The sequence below is a fragment of the Uranotaenia lowii genome, chromosome 1 (genome assembly GCF_029784155.1).
Source record: "Uranotaenia lowii strain MFRU-FL chromosome 1, ASM2978415v1, whole genome shotgun sequence".
Classification (NCBI taxonomy): Eukaryota; Metazoa; Arthropoda; class Insecta; order Diptera; family Culicidae; genus Uranotaenia; species Uranotaenia lowii.
In genome coordinates this window covers 97,520,334-97,543,990 of record NC_073691.1, presented here as the reverse complement: position 1 = coordinate 97,543,990, position 23,657 = coordinate 97,520,334, and the positions used below count along the sequence as shown (strand labels likewise).

The 23,657-nt window shown below is 36.2% G+C and overlaps 1 protein-coding gene across 1 annotated transcript in view; it reads left to right on the top strand.

The window, feature by feature from the left end:
- The first annotated feature begins 451 nt into the window (after positions 1–451).
- Positions 452–23,657, top strand: part of LOC129754899 (homeobox protein slou) — a 46,296-nt gene continuing 23,090 nt past the window's right edge. The window contains exons 1-2 of the mRNA XM_055751165.1: positions 452–1,688; positions 10,294–10,591. Of these exons, the coding sequence (XP_055607140.1) occupies positions 834–1,688; positions 10,294–10,591 (1,153 nt within the window). The 5' untranslated portion in view covers positions 452–833. The remainder of the gene's footprint in view (positions 1,689–10,293; positions 10,592–23,657) is intronic.

Here is a 23,657-nt window from a genome sequence, read left to right as displayed (position 1 = left end):
TGGACGAAGAGGGGAGAGAAAATTTGTGGGTGGAAGAAAGCAAGAAGGCAGCCCCAAGCGGGGAAAATAATCTCTTAAGAGAAGCGTATATATTTTAATTACTTATCGTACTTAATTTGATGTAGACATTTTACTCTGCACACGAAAAGCACAGATGAAAAGCAACAGGGTTTGAGGTACCCAAAGAAGGTATATCATCGTAGTAAGCCAGCAACATAGCAATTTACTATGTTGACTCAAGTGAGCTTGAAGTGGTTCTTAATAGCTTCACTCTTTATCCAGTTAGCCATGATCGAAGCACTCGACTGAACAAGTATGAGTCTTTTGGACTGTGTGTGTTTGTGATTACGAAGGAAAAGAGGAGAAATCATGGGCGTGGTCTCGTTGGTAAAGAATCTAGTTAGAATTTCCACGCTGAGCGGACGTTTCAATGTAGTGGTAGCGCTTTGCAAGGAAAGGGATCAACGTAAAGTTGCAGGAAGCATTTTCCTGATTTCCACGCGGTGATTTGGATATGAGAGTTGGTGGAAACTGTTAGTCGATGTTCGGTTATCGTCGCAGCCTATCGCGTACGGTTTGTGTCTTGCGTGACGGATAAAACTCGTTCCGAGAACAATACTACGTGTTTATTGAAGCAGTTCGTGATTGAAAATTGTTTGGCACGAAAAGTGTACCTAAGTGCAACGAGGTGTGAAGGATTCGATCATTAAAATTCAAGTGTAGTAATAGAAACTTCGGGTTTAATGAAGCATATTTAACGTTCACAACGGATTAAGTGACATATGGAAAACAGTGGATAATCGTGAACATTGTCATATCTCCAAGTGGATACTATGGTTATGATGCAATCACCGAAATCCGATTCCGGTCAGCCGGAAAGCCCGTCTCTTTCGCAACCCAATTCACCACCCCCAATCAATTCTGAGGCAGGTCAAATCATTCATGAGAAACTGCACTTGCCGAAAACAACAACAAGTCCGTCGGATCTCTCAGTTCCGCCGGCTCGATCGTGCTCTTCTCCACTGACAGACGGATTACTGATCAGATTCCAAGATTATCAATCCGAAGAAATTAGAAATAAGTTTCCAGCTATACGTCCAATCAACGGCGATCATATCATATATGCCAAAAGTGACCGTGATCTTTTAGAACCTAGTGCCAAATTCTCGATAGAAAGACTAAAACAGCTAGCTGATCATAACATTAGTTCCCGTCTGAGCCCTTCTGAACTGTCTGACAAATCTCCTTCGGGAAAATATTCCATCGATCACAGTGTTCGTTACGTGATACCGCCAAATCAACAATCACCGGTTACGCAATCTTTGCCTCAACCCGCCCAACCGGTTCCTGTGATACCGTCGCCGGCGGTCCTGGCCAACTTGCAAAGTATGGGTCAGCATCATCCAGCGCTGATTGCCGTTGGTGGGGCTAATCCGCATCTGCCTCATCAACCCCATCATCCCGCACCGCATCCATTCACCGTAAAATATCCACCCGGCAGTGTTTCGCCGACGGATTTAGAGATCGAGCGGTTTAAAATAGCCCGATCCATCAGCAATGGTAAGGAGCTGTCGGATTTCGGGTTCAGGATACAGTTGGGAGGACTTTCAACCAACTACGCCCGAAGTGATACCAGTGAAGAGCTGATAGTGGATGGAAACGAGGATAGTTCGCAGGACGCTGCCTCGGTAAGTTTTGTATATTGATATAAAAACAGTTTGATTCTTTGTGTTAAAAATCAATTGGTTACCTACTTTGGCCGACGGTATACATATGATATATGTATATCAATAAGTACAAAATCTCGAAGGAAGATGCAAGATAATAAGATTTCAGGTGAACTAAGAAGCCACTATTTCAGTGTAAAATAATATTTAATAAAGCAATTCTGCTGTCAGCAATTTCTTTCCACTTCCACCATTTAAATTGATATCCAGAGATTTGTGTGACCTTTTGAGATGGAAGCAATCCAGCGACGGAAACTTGAAGTATTGAAAATTTTACATTAGGGAAAGGTAGGTTTACAGAATATTCTAATGATTTAAGTTCAGCTATTTTCATGTGCCCATTAATTTCCGAAACTCATATTGCAAATTTATCGTTGCAATAGATATCACTCTAGTAAGGCTTTAGGTTAACCTCGTTAAATGCTTCGAAAAGAGGTTATAGGAAATTATATTAACTTTAAAATGACAACTTTCATAATGTGATAACAAAACAAAAATATCAAAGTCGATCAAAGTCGTTTACATTTTCGACAAATTCCTTGAATAGACAACTCCTTAATAATTGCATTTTTTTTTCGCTAGCTGAGTTTAGCTTGATTAACTACTCACACAACCAGAAATGTATGATTATAAAAAAATGTATTCATTAAATGTTCAAAATTAAATTATGATATCAATCACATCGAGTTCCACGATCGCTGGTGTGGCTCAGTAGAATTCTTCATCACCAATGGTTGCTACTTCGTGATTGATCGAGGCCACCAATTTTTTTCAGAAGTCAAATGAATAAAGCTTGGGATTAGCAGCTCATTCACAATGCACAAAATTTGAGCTTTTTCTTCGAAAGTGAATAACGGCGCCAGCCACGTCCTAGTAGTCAATGGATAGATTGGAAAAAAGATGAAGGGATGAAAGATCAATTTTGTACTTAAGGACCGAGGTTACCTCTGCATCCTAGCAAAATATTTTTTTTCGGGAGTGGGGTTAACACTTTTGACAAGTGTTACAGTGAAACATCAATTTTTTTTATGTTAATAGTTTTCCTATTAAACAGTATATTTTGAAGAAAAAAACGCTATCAGTCTTGAAGCTAAATTTGTATAATGAAGCCTTTAGTACCCAAACAGAGAACTTTCGTCGATGGTTAAATCTTTGAATTTGCTCAAGAGTCTAGTACAGCGGAAATGTCCAAGTTTCAAAGAGCCGCAATCCATTTTATCCTTACTACAAATAATGGTGATCGCTAAGATACATTGCATCCTGATGTTAACTCAGTTTTATTATCCTGGCGATTCACCATTGTGACCTGATAAAATTTAGCATTTTGAACTTTGGTGAAATTATTTCCTAACGCCTATTCCCAGATAAAAAATAGACTTTCGATGTGTTCTGATGAAATATTAAAAAGAAGCATTGAAAATTTTATTTCATAAAAATGCAAACAACAAGATGTAAATTAATATAAAAAAAACTATACGAGGGTTTGTCACTATAATATTTTCTTCAAATTCTTCAAATAAGCCTTAAAATTTATTTTTATTTATTTATTTATTTTTTGGTTTCGAACATATTTTGAACAATTTTTTTCCGGGCCTTAGAATAAATATACCAATAAATTTTAATTAAAAAATGCTCATTTTACGGATTGAAAAAAAAAGTCAAAATTTGACAAATTTTAACAATCGGTCGCGAGATGTGGTCTATAAAATGTGGTTATAAAATTTCTTTTAAATTTGTTTCATTACAAGCATTCCGATTCAGCTCTCTAGTTCTCATTATGATTTCCGATAAAATTTAAAAAAAATGTTTCAAAATTTATATTTTTCGATAACGAAAACAGTTTAAATTCTCAATTCTGTTCAAAATCGTAACCCTGCCTAGTTGTTTCTTCTCCATACTAATGAAATCTTAAAATTAATGTCTAAACCTCTGAGTCTCAAATTTATCATGGATTCAGATTGATCCTTCTGTCATAGTTTCAATGAATTGTAATCACAAATTCATATTTTAAATTTTTACGCAAATAGTAATTTGGAAATTAATCTATTTGATTTTTTCAAACAGATATTTTAATTTGTTGAATGAATTCTCAGTTTTCACTTGCAAATTTGTAATGTTAAACATTATAGTAGTTTGTTGGCGGTTCCCTGGCCGAAAATGTTGAACAATTTCAATTATATAAGTGAATTATTTATTCTTATTTTTCAATATATCAAAACTAAACGATCTCAAATATTTCAAACAGTTAAAACATATTTTTAAAATACTTTAAATTTTTGACAGTATGGCTGTACTTCAGTGTATTTTGGATTTTTGGAACTGTCAAGAATAGATTAAACCGATGATGTAGAAATATGCTGGGATCCAATGAAAGTTTTGATAACTATCTCGGATCTTTCGTAACAATAATAAATTTTACATAATAATAGGCATCTAACTTTGTCTTTGCTTCGCAGTATTTCATTTTTCGATGAACCGATTTTTTAAACTAAAATTTTAGATTTTTGACGTTATTTTGATCATCACTTCACAGAACAAACCAAAACCAAAATTCTGATAGACTGAAGACTTAGAAATCAAAATCAACTATTAGAACAACCATGCATGACGTTTTAAAATAATTGCAGAATTAGGAATAAGGATTAGAATTTTAAAAAAATGTAAAAGTTGTTAGAAGATATATTAAAGTTTATGGAAGAAAATGCTTCTTTACCAAATAAAGTTTCTCCTTCTAATAAATACCTAAAAATATTCGTATTAAACATGAAATTCTAAAATTAGACCAGCACTCAGCTCCCGGTTTTCAAAAATATTTTCAAACTTGAAAATTTTGTTCACTTGAACTCTTGTTCAAAATTAGAACGAAGAACTTGCTTTTTTTATGGATTTCAAAAGGAACATTGAAAGATAGAATTCAATATTCAATGCAATTCAATGCAATGCAATTCAATGCACAAAACAATTATTATCAGTATTCAAAGCATTATTAAAATCATCATCTGATATTCGTATACTATCAGAACGATGGTAAAGCAAATTTATTTTTAAAATAGTCAATTTAAGAAAAACTTAACAGTGAGGACTTTATTTGACGATTAAAAAATGCTCGGTTTTAATTCGATTAAATCAGAAAATCAAACGTTAACGTTAACTGATTTCTAAATCTCAACTTGGTTGCAAACTGACAAGATGCTGTTAATTTGTTCTATAGTAGTTTTTTGGTTTCTTTTTTAATCCTGGGAAATATTATCTGAACTGAAGGAACTTATGTTGCGTCCGTTTACTCTACAAAATTTCGAACATTTTCAAAATTTTCACACATTGAGCTAAAGAGCTGCATGCGGCTCGCGAGCCGCAGGTTGCCGACCTATGGTCTAGTAGATTAAGCTTATTTGATTTGAGCTTAGAATAAGTTTCTTTGGGGTGCCGTCAATTTAAAAAAATTAAATCAAATTTTCAAAGGCAATGGGCGATGGGCGCGCTCGCAGTCCCGGTATACGATTTCTCGTGTGTTAAACAGAGAGAGAAATAGCCTTCACTCCAATTTCACTCCGATTAGCTGTCATTCTTATGGAAATCTGTGTAAGAGTAAAAGGCTTTATTCTTTTTAGCAGGCCCAATACCAATTGTAAGAGACAAAACTTTTCCCTGACCAGGTATATACACGGATGCCGGAATGCCTGTAAGTGAACTAACCCACCTGATTGAATCATTCTTCCAAAATATACCTACATAATTACACGCAATATACTCACTCCATAACAGTTCATACGAAGCCATGGGGTCCGGGTATGGTTACGCGCTGCATTGGAGATTAGTCTAGCTTAATAATCTGAAAAATGCACGTAAACACATATTTAGGCAGAAACTGCGATGAATCCGTGCACCCATGGTGAATAACCAAAAAAAAAAAATTAAAAAAAACCTTAAAATTCAGGTTTGGAAAACATAGACAAACTTATCAAATGATTTGGTAGATTTTATCGTCCTGTACACAAATCTTTTGTCAAATTTGGATTACCTCAATTAGTTAGGGTGATATGGAGTTTTAAAATGTGTCGATTTAAAGTGGAATCAATCGTTGGTAACTGATTTACTATCAAACCTGCATTTAAAAAAAAATCAGATTCTGATTTAGTTAAGAATTTAATTACAGAATTATATTTTGATGATGATGATGATGATGATGATGATGATGATAAAATAGTAAAACTCGATAGCTTTTTTACTAGAAATACTTTTGACATTGCAGCAGAAGGATTAAAAAAAATACTTGATTTCATATTTCTAATTTGTTGAAACCTATAAAACGACTAGGTTTATACTTTAAAATTATTTATAATTCAATTTGGTTGAAAACTTCTTTAAAAATTCGTTAAATGAGCAAAACTAAACAAACAGAGAGTTTCAAAAACTTTTTTCGCAGAACTCATAACTACTTCAAGACTTTAGGAAAGTTGATAATTCATTTAAATCTTTAATTTTAAAATGTTATGTTTCTTTTTTAAAATATTGTCTTTATAAGCGGTTTTTTTTAAAAATTTAACCTTTTTTTGAAAGTTATTTCAATAACAAAACGGGATAGATAAATTTCATATTTACATTCAGGGCACCCAAATTAGTTCAAATTACGTTTTGAATTCGCTGCAACTCGAAAAAAATGTAAATTTTGTTACCACGTGTAATTTATCGAAACCTTTTAAAATATGATGTTGAGCATTTAGAGGAACAAGAAACACAAAAAATAGTTGATACTGAAATTGGTTTCTTGAAGGATATTTCATACCAGCATAACATTTGTATGTATGTATGTATTTAATTTTTTTTCTTGTACAAATGAGTAGTTTTTCCTTTCAAATATGAGGCCAATCAGGTCAAGTTTTAGAAATCTCAAAATTCAGGTTAATCAAATGTACCAATATAAGTTTAAGCGTAAGCTTGATTTTGGGAAAATCTATAAACTTTCGTAATCACAAATTGAACACTTGAATGGCAGAGTGTTAAATTATACGTTCAACTGCAAACGGTTGATTTGTTATTTCACTTTAATACTTTTCTATCTTCAAATATCCGATATACCATGCGCTCAAAGTACGACTTAATTTTTCAACTTGATAACTACAATGAGGAATTGCTAATCCAGAAGAAAAAACTTTCAAAGTTTTAACCATAAAATTTCAATGAAAACATTATAACATCACGAGATTGAGAAAACATCTCTATGACATCGTTAAAAATTGTGAAGACACCGTTTTTATCGGACGAGTAATATAAGAGGTAATTTGACTATTCCACTTTTAGGTAGAATAATATAAAAAAGTAATTACATTGAATAGTTCATCAGCTATGCTCCAGATTTTAGAATACTAGGAAGATCTAAGAGTTTAGATCTCTAATCTTGGCGCAATATCATGAAGTTCGTTATCTTTTTTTTGTTTTTGTTTCTCTATACTTTCAACCAATATCTCTCAATAGATATAATTACATGTGATCACAGTAGGCCGAGTATTAACAAATTCTTGAAAAAAAATGATGTTTTTGTAAAAACTCCACAAAAAGTTTGGTTGCCACAGTTTGCTACGGTTGTGACTGTATTCAAAATTTAGGGGAATTCAGAAGCTTTCCAATGAATGCAGTCTTGTACTGTACAAAGCTGCGTAAACTGACTTTTTAGCAAAAAAACTGAAAAAAATTGACGCGCGTGTGAATCTTGCTAGATAAACGGTGGAGAATGCTAAGAAACGGTCGTCCATAAATGAATCTTAGTAATGCAATACAATTAAGCATGCTTGTTTTTTTTTTCTTTATGAAAATGTTCATATTTATAATTTTAAATTGCTGAATAAAAAATTCGTTATCACACAAGATGATTGATTTACAAACTCCTAGTAAAATAAAAACTAGAGAATTCTGAACAATAGCTAATTAACAGGTTCTATTAACTTCGTTTCTGTTTGTGAATATAAACGAAATAGGTACCCAGCGTATGAGAAACAAAAACAAAATTAATTTCAATAACACGCTTTCTGTTTTTTTATTTACAATGCTCCGAACGCCAAACGTGTTCTTAATTAAAGGGTGATACGGTCAAAATTTGGTCAAGGTAAAATGTGTAAATCGGTGAAATCGTTTATTTAAAAAATCAAATAAAATTTCTTTTTCAAGTTTAATTAGTATAAAATTCAGGAAAAATATTCAGTTAGGCTTCCGCTTTTCCAAATCCGAATTGCCGGGCCTTACGCTTAACCCCTGCCATCAGATTTTGTACAGCCACTTTGTCCACCTTCTTCGCCGCAGAAAGCCAGTTTGCCTTGAACTGCGGCTCGTCCTTAGCAGTTTTTTGGTCTTCTTTAGGTTCCGCTTGACAATAGCTCAGTATTTCTCAATTGGGCGGAGCTCTGGCTTGTTGGGAGGGTTATTGTCCTTGGGAACCACCTGCACGTTGTAGGCGGCGTACCACTCCATGGCATTTTTACCGTAACGGCAAGATGCCAAATCCGGCCAAAACAGTACGGAACAACGCAGACGTTTATTCAAACACTCTTTCACGTAAATTTCTTGATTGACAGTCCCGGAAGCTATGAAAATGCTGCTTTTCAAGCCACAGGTACAGATGGCTTGCCAAACCAGATATTTCTTCGAGAACTTTGACAGTTTCATGTGCTTGAAAATATTTGCTACCTTTCCCCTTCCTTTTGGCTGTATAAAACTCCAGTCCAAGAAGCTGCTTGTAGTCGCTTTGACGTAGGTTTCGTCGTCCATTACCACGCAGTCAAACTTCGTCAGCGTCGTCGTGTACAGCCTCCGGGATCGCTCTTTAGCCGTCGTATTTTGTTTATCATCGCGATTTGGCGTCACTACCTTCTTGTAAGTCGATAGTTTGGCTCGTTTTTTGGTTCGGTTGCACGGTTGTAGACGATACACCCAGCTTATTTGCGGCATCTCGGAGAAAGAGGTTAGGGTTTCGCTTGAAACTACCGGCAACTCTCTTTGTCGTCTCAGCGGCTTCCGGTTTTCGATTTCCCCCCGATCCAAACTTCCTGGCTGTCGACAAACGTTCCCCAAACACTTAAATTACATTTGTAACGGTTGATTTGGCAACTTTTAGCGATTTTGCCAGCTTTGCGTGCGAGTAGCTCGGATTTTCGCGATGCGCGAGCAAAATTTTGATACGCTGCTCTTCTTCGTTGGACGGCATTTTGACAACTGAAGAGCAAATTCCAAAATCAAAATAAGAGCAACATTCTACACCGTATCATCCTTTAGTTTCTTTTATCCTCAAGTAACTCAATAAGAAGTTTGAGTCTACGAACGAAATTGCGAGTGATGAATAACCTAGATTTTAGAATAGCATACCCTGTTAAATAAGCATATTTCTTTCCTTTCGTTAAGAATAAGAATTGTTTGAGTTTCGGTTGCCTCAAAAGTTTCAATGACTTTCGTTGGGGTTTAGAAAAATTGAAAATTTTTTACATCAAATAATAAATTCCATTCAATGTTGAGCTTTCAACACCCAAGGTGCAACCCAATTGAAATGTTTATAAGTTGTTTTTCATTATGTTTGACGAATTTTATTGTCCTCTTGAACTAAAAAACCACATTCACGAGGCAACCAGTCTGGTGAATATTACGATTATTTTGATTTGTAATTCGTTTGTAATTGTTTATAACGTTACTTTTATTATTATTCTAAAATAGCGAAATTGCTTAAAATCAAGGGGTGGTCCCTCTAAACTTAAATTAGTGTTAAAATATTTTCCTTAGTTTTATGTCAAATTCTGTACGGTTATCTAACCAAAGATGAACTCAATAAATAACTTAGTAATATTTTTTCAACAGGAAAAACACCCTGTAATCAAAGATCAAATAATTCTATTAAAACAAATATTTAAAAAAGATAAAACGGGTAAAATGGGGCAAAAAATGCTTCAAATTGGGTTCTTGCTTTATGAACAACCCCAAGTCAAATATTGGGATCAAAGGAAATTGGAAAAATCGAAATTTTTATTTTTATTTTTCGATTTATGACACAAAATTGTTTCCACGATAACTCCAGATTTCGATTATGCATTTTAAGTCATTTGGCATCAACATTGAAATTTAGATTTTTCAATTTCCTTTGGTCACTCCTTTGGTGATTTTTTAGGGTAAAAAAATCGAAACTTTGAGCGCTTCGAGGCACCCCTAAAACAAGTCCAATTGAGCTGGCATTTTGCACAGGTCAGTTTTTTGGGCCAATCTACAAAACGTATATGATCGGTTTTGAAAATTCGATCATGGAGTTTTTCCCATACATCCATTGCCACCAACCATCCCACTGTACGGTATAAATATCGGAAATTAGCTATTCAAGTGAGCTATTGTTTTTTTTTCGAATATTTCGAATGTTATTAACGGCTACATTCTTTTCTTCTTTGATTTTTCATGTTTTTTTTTTGTTTTCTAAAAAAAACTTCACATTTAAAAATTTATCAAAAAGATAATGTTAGCAGAAGAAAAAAAAATCTTCCCACTTTGAAACAATAAAAACGAATAAAATTATTGTTATATTTTTCTTTTATTCCAGGGTTGTCCGGTGGATTTAACCCGATCGATGGACAGTGGAAGTGCAAAATCTTTAGCGGATAGTGACAAAGAAACCACTCCCAAACGGTTAGCCTTTTCGGTGGAGAATATACTCGATCCCCATAAATTCACCGGGAAGCATCAGCTGACGAATAACAACAACAGTAGCAGCATAAACAATAACCATAATGGAACCAATAATCAGAACGGCCCGAACAATTCGACAAATAATAACAAATTCTGGAGTGGATTCGATAGGGATGACAAACTGGATGATGACCAAAGCGATTCAGGATCCGGTAAGTAATCACCGGCCTTTTTTAAATCCTCTTGACCGAACACGGCTCAGCACGGCTCAACGAAACCATCCTATGACTTATCGAGGTCGACAGTAGAAAACAAATCTTCCGAATTTTGCGTTCCCCTGATGATCCAATGCAAACATCAAATGCCAAGAGGATTTCCGAAAACGACATTTAAATGCACCTATATTACACGCACTTGAAAAATAGTTTTTCGAGTGCACTTTTTCATTCGCCGACTTTCGATGGTCGAGTTTCGTACGATGCAGAATCACGCGGGCACTTCGTCGTTCGTCGGTACAAAAAAAATCTTCTGCATTGCCTACTACGTCGCAGTCACATCGTGCTGCACAGTTCAAGCTCCGTGCAATCGGCAAGCAAACCCTGGCAACCTGGCAACGAAGCATTATCTGGTATTTGCAAAATACTTCATCCCTTCTAAGCTTGCTTTGATGCCATCATCGTTCCACTACTGCTGCCAACTGCCGATATGCACCTACCTACAAGAGCCAATAGCCAACCGGAAGTAGCAAATTGATTGCAGCAACGGTCTATCAACGCATCGCAGCAGGCAGTTGGCATGTGCAGCCAGAGTGTATCGACAGCGTAAAAAATAACCGGCCAATGCAAGATTGTTCTGCATTGGAGAGAGAGAGAGAGAGAGAGAGAGAGAGAGAGGAAAAAATGCAACGACGATGGCGGCAAAGTGACTGTGCTTTTTTTCGACTCTTCCTAAACTTCAAATTCAGTGAATGTTGAATTGCAAATTGCTGCCTTTTTCCAAAATGCTGTTAGCATTTGTGGCCCAAATCTTTAGATTGAAGTTTCAATATTTTCAACGCTTTTGAAGAGCGGAATTAACTCAAAACTATACTTTCAATCATCAAAGTTTTCAAATGAATTGATAAGTTTGGTGAAATCCAAAATACATTAACCGTAACTCGGTATGAAAATTTAAGAAATAAGAGTTTTTTTTAAAGCGCATGCTGCTTTTAACGCTGCATTATTTTTCTTGCTGTTCTAGGGTCAAAACAAATCAACTTTGATGGTGAACCTATATTGTAAAAGTTGTTAAATTCCAGTTGGTCTTTTGAGTGAGTACCAGCTTATCAAAAACCTCATTTTTTAGCGAAACGTATATGCAATAAGCCGGTTATTTTTGCACCGCAATTTGCCAAATTTACCGATCGATTATACTGATCGTTATCAACAAGACAACGCAGTCTATTCCAAGCTCAAAAAAGTAAAAATTGATTCGACTGCAACTGAAATCACCGTCCACACAAATAGATAGAGCAATAGATATCGCTAAACGGGGCGAATCATGTTAGTTTTTTTCGTTTTTTTTTTTCAAAAGTGAATTTGCACCAAAACTACGGCCAGACACAATTTGCGCTTATTTGCCAAATCCCATTTGCACATCCATTTGGCGTTTTTTGCTAGTCTCTGGTTATTTCGCGAAAGGCTGCCGAAAACTTTTAATGGACCAGTCCGCCTACAGCATTTGCTGAAGTAAGAAAAAATCATACTGGAAATTTGGAGCCTTTGCGGTATTGCTCCGATATGGTGGTGGATTGGAAGAAAAAAAAACCATCTCGCCCTCCTCAGTAGTAGATGGTCTCTCGATTAAAAAGTGAAATTTACATAAAGTGAATTGATTTCCCACTCATACTCCCATCAAATGGGGCAGTTTCGAAATGACGATAAAAAAATGGATGTTCCACTCCTTTCATGTTTATTATATCTCATACTGCCTTCCAAAAATTTATTTTTTCAATGGAAGGTTGTGACTGATGTTTTTAATTAAAATATCGACTGGTGGCTGTATGTGTAAAAGAGGTGAAACAAAAATTTAAATTCCCTGTATGGAGAATTCCCAGCTTCCAGCACTCTATTACGACGGTCGCCACACGCTTGGATAGTCACCCGCCAGCTCAAACATTTAAACGAATCGACAAAATAGGATTGCAGTCTTCCGTTCTTTTTGGAATGCCGTTGCTGTCTATTTCGATAAAAGTGTATAAACCATATGTATGCTAAGGGTAGAAATGCAAAAGAAATTTGGTAATTGAAAAATTATCGATCTAGACGAGCTTCAAGGAGGAGCTCTCCACCAGAAATGAAACCATCTGCCGAATTGGCACGTGAACTTTTACAACTGATTGAATGGAAGCGCTTAAATCTCTTTCCCGGTTTCAGATGCTTGGAACTCGTACGATCCTTTTGACTTCGTTCCGTTTTACAAACAAGCTATATCTTTCTTAATTCTACAATCAAAATAATTTAAAAGTGTATTTTGCCGTCAACGAGATTTAGATCATAGGAGACAGTGGCAGATTTGAATAAAATTTCTCATTATTACGTCAGACAGAGGAAAATTTACACGTGTTTTTTTATTGTACTAATAAATCGAGGAGTTTTTTTTTTGTAAAAAACTTCTTCTCCTATCACGGTTCGATATTCGAACTTACCCCCAGCGGAGACCTCCGGAAGCGACAGATTACTGGGCCAGTAGAGTCCGAGGTTTAATAGTGTATTTGAAAGAATCAGCTCATAATTGGACTGTCTCTAACTTACTTATTTCCTTCGTTTTATTTTTAAATTCAGTTTTCATTTAAATCATATAATTACTTATGGTTTACATAATTATTGGGTGCCCACAATGAAATTGCGTTGAATTTCACCAAAAAAAATTGATTCGCAGAATTCGAGTTTTCATCCGATTACCATCAGATTTTCAGGGATTGAAAAATAACTATTAAACTTACCATTTCACTCGTATTTCATTTACAGTCCATACGCAAATGCCCGCACCTTGGCCTCAACTCCGGCCATAAGATTCTGCACAACCTGTGAATCAACCGTTTTTTGCATGTAAACCCATACTTTCTTGAGTTTCACGACTGCCTTTTCTACCTCAGGTCGTTTAAGAAAGTGCTGCATCATAATCGTCCAGTACTTCTCGATGGGGCGGAGCTTCGGAGTGTAGGGAGGGTTGAACATTTTCGGCACGGAATTGACCTCATTGTCCGCATACCACTTCAGCACGTCCTTGGAGTAGTGGCATGAGGCCAAATCCTTTAGGAGAGGAAGCAGCCGCTTCTGGAGGCAATCTTTCATGCACACCTGTCCGTTCATCGTGTCCTGGTTCACGAAAGGTGGACTCCGCTTTCCGCACGTGGAGATGGCTGGCCAAACAAGGAATTTATTCGTAAATTTGGACATTTTCTGAGTGCGGACATGCTCCGAAACGCTGAATTTATCCTTGGCAGTGAAAAACAGGTTGCCGGGGATCTGTTTGAAGTCTGCCTTCACAGATGTTCCGTCGTCCATGATGCAGCATTCAACCTTCGCCAGCATGTTGAGGTACAACTTCCTGGCACGGGTTTTGGCGAACTTATTTTGCTTCTCTTCGCGATTAGGGGCCTTTTGTACCTTGAACGTTCGAAGCCCAGCTTTAGTTTTGGCCATCTGGACAAAACTTCGGCTTAGGTGCAGCTTCTTAGCCACATCCCAAACGGAGGCGTTCGGGTTTCGGTTGAAGGTCCCAACTACGCAGATGTGATTTTTGGTGTTTTTCCTTCACTTCTGGGCTTCCGATCGGTGGTCAATCGTTCCTCGAACCGCTTAATTACTCGCGACACCGTGGAACTCACGATTCCCAACATTTTAGCGATGGGACGATTAGGGAGATCCTTGTTCTCGTGATGAATGCGCAAAATTTTGTCACGCACGAGCTGTAATTTCGACTCAATTTCCGCGAGTTTTGACCACAGGACTTTAAAACTTGCAGGATGTGAACTAAATCCACCCAAATTTTCATTTAATTCTACCAAACCCTTATTACATTTTACATATATTACATATATTATCGCTTTCATTGATAATTGGATTTCGTGCAATGTTTTGCAGCCGTAGTTATCTGTGCAAAGGTTGACTGAAAAGCAGTTAGCGTGTAGAACTCCGACAGATTTTACATTGATTTGACAGGTAGCGCGAATGTACGAGTCCGCATAAATGTTGTGCTTGCTGCATAGCTTCGAGTTGATATTATTTTTTCGTAGAAATATGTTTTAAAACCAATTCTTCAACCTTTTCATTCAAAATTAAGTGTGGCACACTTCAATTTGTAAAATTTTAAGAAAAAACAGATTGTAAAGGCTGCCACTCTTCCAGAAATCATCTGTAGATTTATTTAAAACTAGCTGACCCGGTGTGCTTTGCTACACCTTTCAAAATCAAGTGATATTTTCAAAAATTATTCAAATTTTTATTGTTTTACTAGCTGACCCGGTTTGCTTTGCTACACCTTTCAAAATTAAGTGATATTTTCAAAAATTATTCAAATTTTTATTGTTTTATTGGCATTATTTTGATCAAATTATAACATAATTTATAAGCAACCGCTATAAAACGAGAGCTGCTGATGGAGTTTCGAATTGCAACACAAAGATAACTTAAACAAATATTCTGAATCTTGCTCTATATTTGTGTTAAAGATCTGATAATTTTAATCTGTCTGAAGGGTCTCAAATTAATCGTGCGCAAACAATCTAACTTATACAACACGGTTATTTTTTCTAGATATGTTCTGGATTTATGCTGAAAAACTGATAAGAGAGCCCCTCCCCTGTCCTTACTTCACCCCATGCTGAATGGAGGTCGTGATTTTTAATAATCATACCTAATTTTTTCGTTCCCAAAAATCCTCTTATATCAAAGATAGTTCCATTGGTTGATAAGTTTTTAAGCTTTATAACAAAATTTATATGGAGCCTCCTCCTTTCTTTCCCTCTCTACACTGTAAGGCGTAAGGATCTATAACAATCGTAGAAACATATCTCGTAACGAAGTACATTTCCATGTTACTTTTTTCCCATTTGTTGGCTTCGTTAGCATAAATTGAGAACTACCTACTCACTGAAAGGAGGATGGTGTGTCGGATAATCATAGAATCATACCAAAATGCTTTTCCATGTTAAGGTTTGTCCATTTCTCGGATTTTGTAAAAAAAAAGTTAAATGTAAGCCTCCTCTTCCTTTCCTATATTCCCAATTCTTTCATCCTACGGCAAGAATGGAATTGTTTCACATAGAAGAAGTATTTTTCGTACTCAAATACTTGTTGATGCCAAATTTGGTTTCATTTGCTCGATAAATTCTCGAGTTATGCAAAAAAATATATGGAAACTCCCCTTTCCCTCTTTATATCTTTCCGCTTAAAAAAGATGGGGCTTCAATTTATGATAGAAACATTTCCCGTATCCAAATACCCTCATAAGCCAAATATGGTTCAATTTGCTCGACCAACTCTCCAGTTATACTGAAAATTGTAAGGGAGACCTTTCCTCTCCCTTTTCATCCACCTCTTTGAAGGAGTGAGGGATACCAAATATTCATAGAAGCATTTCTCGTACCCAAATATCGTTCCACGCCAAATTTGGTTCCGTTTGCTGTTGTAGTTCTTGAGTTATGCTGTAAAAATTGTATGAAACTCCCCTCCCTCTTTCCTTTCTCCCCGCTGGAAGAAGGAAGGGGTCTTAAACAATCATTAAAACATGTCACGTTCCCAAATACCCGCCCATGCCAAGTTTGGTTCCATTTGCTTAATTACTTTCTTAGTTACGTTGAAAACTATAAAAGAGGCCCCTCCCCCCCTTATATCTCCCTACTGGAAAGAGGGAGGGGTCTCAAATAATCATAGAAATATTTTTCGTATCCAAATACCCTCCCATGCCAAACTTGGTTCCATTTGCTTTATTAGTTTTCGAACTATATAAAAAAATATGAAAGAGGCCCCTCCCCCTTTCAACTGGAAAGAGGGAGGGGTCTCAAATAATCATTGAAATATTTTTCGTATCCAAATACCTTCCCATACCAAATTTGAATCCAATATCTTGATTAGTTCTCGAGTTATATGAAAAATTGTTAGGTAGCCCCCCTCCGCCCTTCCTATCACGCCACTGAAAGGAGGGAGGGGTACCAAATATTCATAGAAATATTCCTCGTTCCCAAATACCCCCCCATGCCAAATATGATACCATTAGCTTGATGGGTTCTCGAGTTATGCAAAAAATTGTCTTTTGTTTGGAAGGCCCCTCCCTCCCTTCATTAGAGAGGGAGGGGTCTCAAACCACAATAGGAACCTTCCCCTGCCTCCAATACCCCCACCTGCCAAGTTTCACGCAAATCGGTTCAGTAGTTTCCGAGTCTATAGGGAACAGACAGACAGACAGACAGACAGAAATTCATTTTTATATATATATAGATTTGTCATGAGATTATCATAGAATTTTATTTGTCTTTTATCCAAATTTTCTCCCAATCAAAAAAAGACCGATTTTTTTTCATCTGGTCGAAAAACTAGGTAAAAATTTGAACATATAATCTAGTTTTGCGAATTGTGGCTTAAAGAGTTCGTTATTCTCGATAAAAATTTGAACAGAGATAGAACATTCTTCAACAGTGGCACTTCGATTTCTGTTTAATTTTCTTTCTAGGTTTCTAGGTTCAATACCTGGTACCAGTTCAATAATTAGTACTTTTAACCTTTAACTAATGTGTATAACCTGAAAATGGCGATAAGAATTATTTTACGGTGATAAACTTTCTAACGACTCAATGTGACTTAAAGCGCACATTCAAATCACCATAATCATCATTCTACATTTTATACTGAATAACTGAGATTTTTGAAATACCAAGTTTGTTCAAATTAATCAAAAAATTATAAAACTTGAGTTAAGGAATCGGTTTATTAATAGATGATCTAGAACGAAGCAAAGCCAAAACGTGTTGTAATTTTTATAGTATTATTCTGAGTGCAAGAAAATCATCGATTTTATCACCTTGATCTTGCACAAAGCACTCATAAATACAACAAATGACACTTTCCAATTGTTCAATAGAGCAGCCTGATCATTAACTTGAACATTAAAAACAAATTACCTTTTCCCTATTGCTTCGTGATGAATGGTACCACTTGAAAACAGGCACCTAGCAGATGTTCGAGCAGAATTTCTTTGTTAACATGTGTCTACTGGATGTTCCAAAGAAATTTCAATAAAAAACAGTTGAAAATTTTGGTACTTGGCACTTAATCTGTTAAAGCCAGAATAAAACAACCATGTTCATCGAAACTCATTTTCATACTCACAAAATCGTCGAGCACCTTTTTAACATTCAACCCCTTCTCTTCAATTATCGTACCATAAAACTCGCGTTGTTTGCACTTTATCATTGTTGTTACAGACGTGGCAAATCTCTTTCACTATTGCTACCAGTTTATCTCCCCTGTAATTCACGTAGCATTCGCGCGCACCCACAAACCATCATTTTTCATCATCTCGTCAACCATCCCCAGCATCAGTGCGCCCATCGCCATCATTCACGCCCCTCATGCTGCTACCACGAATGACATCCACCCCAATTTTCCTCTGTGCCACTGAAAGAAAAAATCAATGCATGCTGCTTACTTCACTTGAACCCCCAAGGCCCCCCTGTTTTTACAAAGCTAGATGTTTTGACGCGAGCGACAACTGTGTTGGTTGCTATGATTGCATATCAAAACAACATTTCACATTCTCGAATGTATGTATTTAGCACAAAAACATGCTCAACTTTAGTGGTTTAAGATTTTCATTGATTCAAATCGAAACACTTTGAAATGAAGAACGAACAATTCAAAGTAATCACAAAATGAGCTACCTTTCCGAAACTGAGTCATAGTTACTCTGTCATTTTAACTAAAACCTTGGGATATAAAAAAAATACTGAGTAAATTCTTGCACAATCATTGGTACGTTTGGCCTTTAATTTTTATGGCGATGACATCATTTAAAATAAGAGATAGGTATGAGAGCTAATTAAGGACAACCCAATTCTATTAAGGCTGAAATTTTAAAACATTTTTTATATCTAGGAAAGAAGGAGGGCAGCTCAAAACAAAGTCAGAGTGGAACTTTTCTAATGGGTTTCTCCCACTGATCTTGATTTGATTAATTCAAAAATGTGTGATACAGATGATAAATACAGAAGCAGTAAATTTGTATGAATTTAACAAAATGTTTTCATCAATTGTCATTGTTGATATTTTTCCTCAGGGTTTATTGATTGCACAAAAAGGACCCGAATTAAAAATTCCACGACTTGGATTATAGCCCGGAAACAAGGTCAACCTGAAATCGAACCAATTAATTATTGCCTTTTGCATCGCATTAAATTCACGATACATTTGTTTCGAATTGCGTGAATGATGCAGGGTACATATGTACAAATTTAAGTACCCGAATGGTATATGAGCGAGCACATACGAAATTAATTATAGGCAATTATAATAAAACCCCACGCTAATTACTGCACTAAATATTATTCAATATTTTATTTATAAATGATGCTTTTAAAATATTTAACCGGTGGAATGGGATCGTATTTTAAAAATCTGTGCCAAATTGCCGTACACACACCATTCGAGTTCAATTTCCGAGAACGGCGATTTAGGTCGGCATTAAGTGCACAATTACGAGCATATGTGGTTGGGGATAAATAGTCCGCCATACCTGCCCAGTAGGACTACACGACTCCGGCTCGAGTGTGCGATTTTATGGTTTCGTGCCAATCGAAAACGCATACATCTACGAGTGGGTAATTACAGACAGACCACACGGTCGTAATTCATTTTAATTTGCCTCCCTGGCGGCCTCATTTGACACCTCGTGGTCGCCGAGGTGCTTAATGTGGTATGGTGGTGGCAATGCCATTTCCAACCATTTTGAAACGCAGCGTAATGAAACAGCCATTTATGCATAATTGCACATTCACACAAAATGGGCCGGGCAAATGAAATGAATTCGGCGATAATTTTCACGGTATTAACTCATTTCGAGTTATTAGTGAAACCACCAATAAAATTATGCTGACAGGCCGAAAAGTGAACACATTCAATCTATTTTTAAGAGAAAATAATTATCTAGATAAAAGGCAACAAAATTTGGTTCAACTTACACTCAATGCAGATATAATAAGTTGGTGCTCCTCAAGGTGTTGTCTTAGGATAAGTTTTGTTGATTCTATATATAAATGATTTGTTTATAATACGGTCACCTCAAATTGTTTGTAGACTCCTTACAGCTCGTAATGTAAAAATTAAATATTGATTTGGATTCCATGACTAAGTACTTGAGGTTAAATTCTTAAGAGTTAGCTTGATTTATTTGAAACTTTGTTAAAAAAATGATTTTTTTTATTTTTTAATAAAGTAACAGTGCTTTTTTCCATTTGGCGCATTTTCCTAGAATATTTATTAAATCTTTGTAAGGGATTCCAATTACGAGATAAATATGGCTAAGAGATCAAGCCTCCTCATTGTCCCCTGTTGATTAACCCACTCGAAGAAGAAATTATTCATTATCCATATACTAAAACAAATTTGTGGAAAAAACCTTGAATTTGAATAAAAAATAAACTTAACTTAAAGATTGTAAAAAAGAACGTTTGTCGAAAGCAACTGCACACTTAGCTAAAAGGTTACCGATTTTTTTTCAATGTTAGTTCCTTAGCAAGCGCGATCTTTGAAAAAAGTCCACTTTCAAAAGATTTGATTTTAAATAAATTCTGGGTCCAAAAATTTTCATAAAATTGATATATTTTATATTTTTAAAATTTTGTTTGAGTTAAATTCTACACGGTAAAAATGAAAAATGAACCAAATTTGTATCAAAGTGTAAAACAAGCAAGCTTTTTCCAAAAAAATTTTTTTTTTGTCCAAAAATGTTGTATTCAACTGACCACACTTTTTCACATGTCATCAATTACATTATTGATCGTCATGTTCCGAAACGTTTGGTGAACGAAAATTCAAGAGCTCCCTGGATCACCAAAGAATTACGCCAGATGAAAACTTTAAAATGCAAAGCCTTCCGCTATTATAATAGGCACAAAACACAAGACGCTAAAGACCATTATCGTAAACTTAATTCTGCGTATAAAAAAGCTAGCGGCCGATGCTATAGGAACTATCTGACGCGACTGCAACAAAACTTCAAGAATAGTCCTAAATCGTTCTGGAAAAATGCAAAGATCAGCGGAGAGAATTTGGACTTCCAACCAACATGTTCTTGGAGGGCGAAACTGCAATTTCGGATCTCGGTATATGTAATCTGCTCGCTAAAAAATTCTCTAGTGTTTTTACCACTGGTTTAATCTCTGCCGATCAAATAGCTAACGCTGTTCGAAACGTTCCTTCCCTAAACGCATCTTTAAACATGATTGCAATTGAAGAGGAAACTATTTTAAAGGCGACTGCAAAAATGAAAAACTCTCTTTCCTCGGGACCGGACGGAATACCTGCCACATTTCTGAAACGCTTTATGCCCCATTTATTGTTTCCAATTAAACGAATATTTCAAGCTTCGCTGGACAGAGCCGTTAACCCTTCGCTGTGGAAGGATGCTTATATGTTTCCTGTTCACAAAAAAGGTGACAAAGTGAATATAAATAACTACAGAGGAATATCTGCCTTATGCGCAATTGCAAAATTATTCGAACTGGTAATTCTGGACCCCATTTTCTCATTCTGCAAGGAGTATTTTTCCAATGACCAACATGGGTTTATGCTCAAGCGTTCAACTAATACGAACTTAATGAACTTTACATCCTATGTGCAAGAAAGTTTTACAGCGGGTATCCAAACCGACGCAATCTACACAGATTTGTCTGCCGCGTTTGACAAAGTTAATCATGAACTTGCTATTGCAAAACTCGAACGTCTTGGAATCTGTGGTTGCCTATTGAATTGGTTCCGTAGCTACCTGATCGGAAGAAAACTGACCGTTCGAACTAAGGATTCGTATTCCAGACAATTCCCTGCTACTTCCGGGGTTCCACAAGGGAGCCATCTAGGACCGATTGTGTTCCTTATTTATTTTAATGACGCTCTTCTACTGCTCGACGGACCCAAACTCGCCTATGCTGATGATCTGAAATTGTTCAACGTAATCAAAGGCCCCGAAGACACTGCTGCACTACAAAGGCAATTCGACCTTTTCGCTACCTGGTGCAACAACAATTGCCTGGCGTTGAACCGCAATAAATGTTCCGTCATAACATTTTCGCGCAAAAGGCATCCCATTTCCGCCGATTATTTCCTTTCGGACCACTTTATTGCCCGTGTGAACCACATCAAAGATTTAGGTGTGATTCTTGATCAAAAACTTGACTTCAAGACACATACAAACTATATAGTGGATAAAGCTTCTCGATGCTTAGGCTTTATTTTCCGCGTGACGAAGGACTTCAGAGACGTATACTGCTTGAAAAGCCTCTACTGCAGCCTCGTTCGCTCCATCCTGGAATATGCATCGGCAGTTTGGAGCCCTTTCTACCAGAATGGCGCTGATCGGATCGAGGCTCTACAACGACGGTTTATGCGATATGCTCTACGACATTTGAACTGGTCTGACCCGTTCCACCTTCCAAGCTACGAGAACCGCTGCAACCTCATTAGCCTAGACACGCTACAAGCCCGTCGAGCTGTCACACGGGCCTTGTTTGTCTCCGATATCCTGACATCGAAAATTGACTGCCCTTCGCTATTGGAATCAATCAACATTAGTGTCAGACCTCAAGGACTACGGAACCGGAATTTACAGCTCTACACTCCCCTTCGTCAAAACAACTACGGGGCAAATAGTGCATTGATCGGCGTGATCAAGACTTTCAACCGTTACTCTGAACATTTTGATTTCGGTACATCGAGGGATTCCTTTAGAAGAAAAATTTTAATAGCGTTTAGGTCAAGGTAGTTTGTGTAAACTTTTTTTTTATAATTTTAATTATTTTGTTTTGTATCCATTTAATCATTGGGATCAACATGTGATCCATTGATTTGCTACCAAATAAACAAATAAACAATAAACAAATAAAGACCAAAATGTGTACCAAGCGTAAAATATTTGTGATACCAATGCCATCAAAAGTTGCGAATTTTTATGCACTTAAATGTTGCTGAACAAAACATGTAGTTTGTATCATTGTGTGAAGAGCTATTTACGGTTTAATCCTTAATAAAAATCACAAATTAGGATATTTTTTATTTAATTTATCAAATTTGTCATAATAAGTACCTACTTTAAAATCAAAATACTTGCAAAAAAGACTTGGATGGTTTAAGAAAGTCATCAGAAGGCCTTATGCCAAATTTGAGCGGAATCGGACAACAGGAAGGGATTGCACTGAATCTCAAGTGTGAAAGGAATTGTGAGACATAGTGTCACACATTGCATTACCCCTTTGACTTATATCAATTCAAAGAGATTTTCAGATCTTTGAATTGAATTGACTTAGTCTAGATTCAGATATATATATATTTATCCAAATGATATATGCAGACCAAGAAAAACGTCCAATTCTAAGACTATGGTTTTCGAAAGAAGCTTCGCAGACCACAAAAAGTTGGTCGCGGGCCACATGTGGCCCGCGGGCCTTGGTTTGGCCACCCATGGCCTAGAGGATAGCGTTCAAGTCTTCTAAGCCAGCGGTCATGAGATCGAATCTCGGTCACGGCATACATAGAACTCTTTCTGTGGGCTGATGATTTTAAAATTTTACATACAATCCCTTTCACACTTGAGATTCAGTACAACCCCTTCCTGTTGTCCGATTCCGCTCAAATTTGGCATATGGCCTTCTTATGACTTCCTTAAACCATCCAAGTCTTTTTTTTTTTTGCAAGTATTTTGTTTTAAAGTAGCTATTTAGTAAGACAAATTTGATAAGTTAAATAAAAAATATCCTAATTTGTGATTTTTTTGAGGATTAAACCGTAAATAGCTCTTCACACAATGATACAAACTACATGTTTTGTTCAGCAACATTTAAGTGCATAAAAATTCGCAACTTTTGATGGCATTGGTATCAAAAATATTTTACGCTTGGTACACATTTTGGTCAGTTGAATACAACATTTTTGGAGCAAAAAATTTTTATTCTTGGAAATAGCTTGCTTGTTTTACATTTTTATACAAATTTGGTTCATTTTTCATTTTTTAGGTGTAGAATTTAACTCA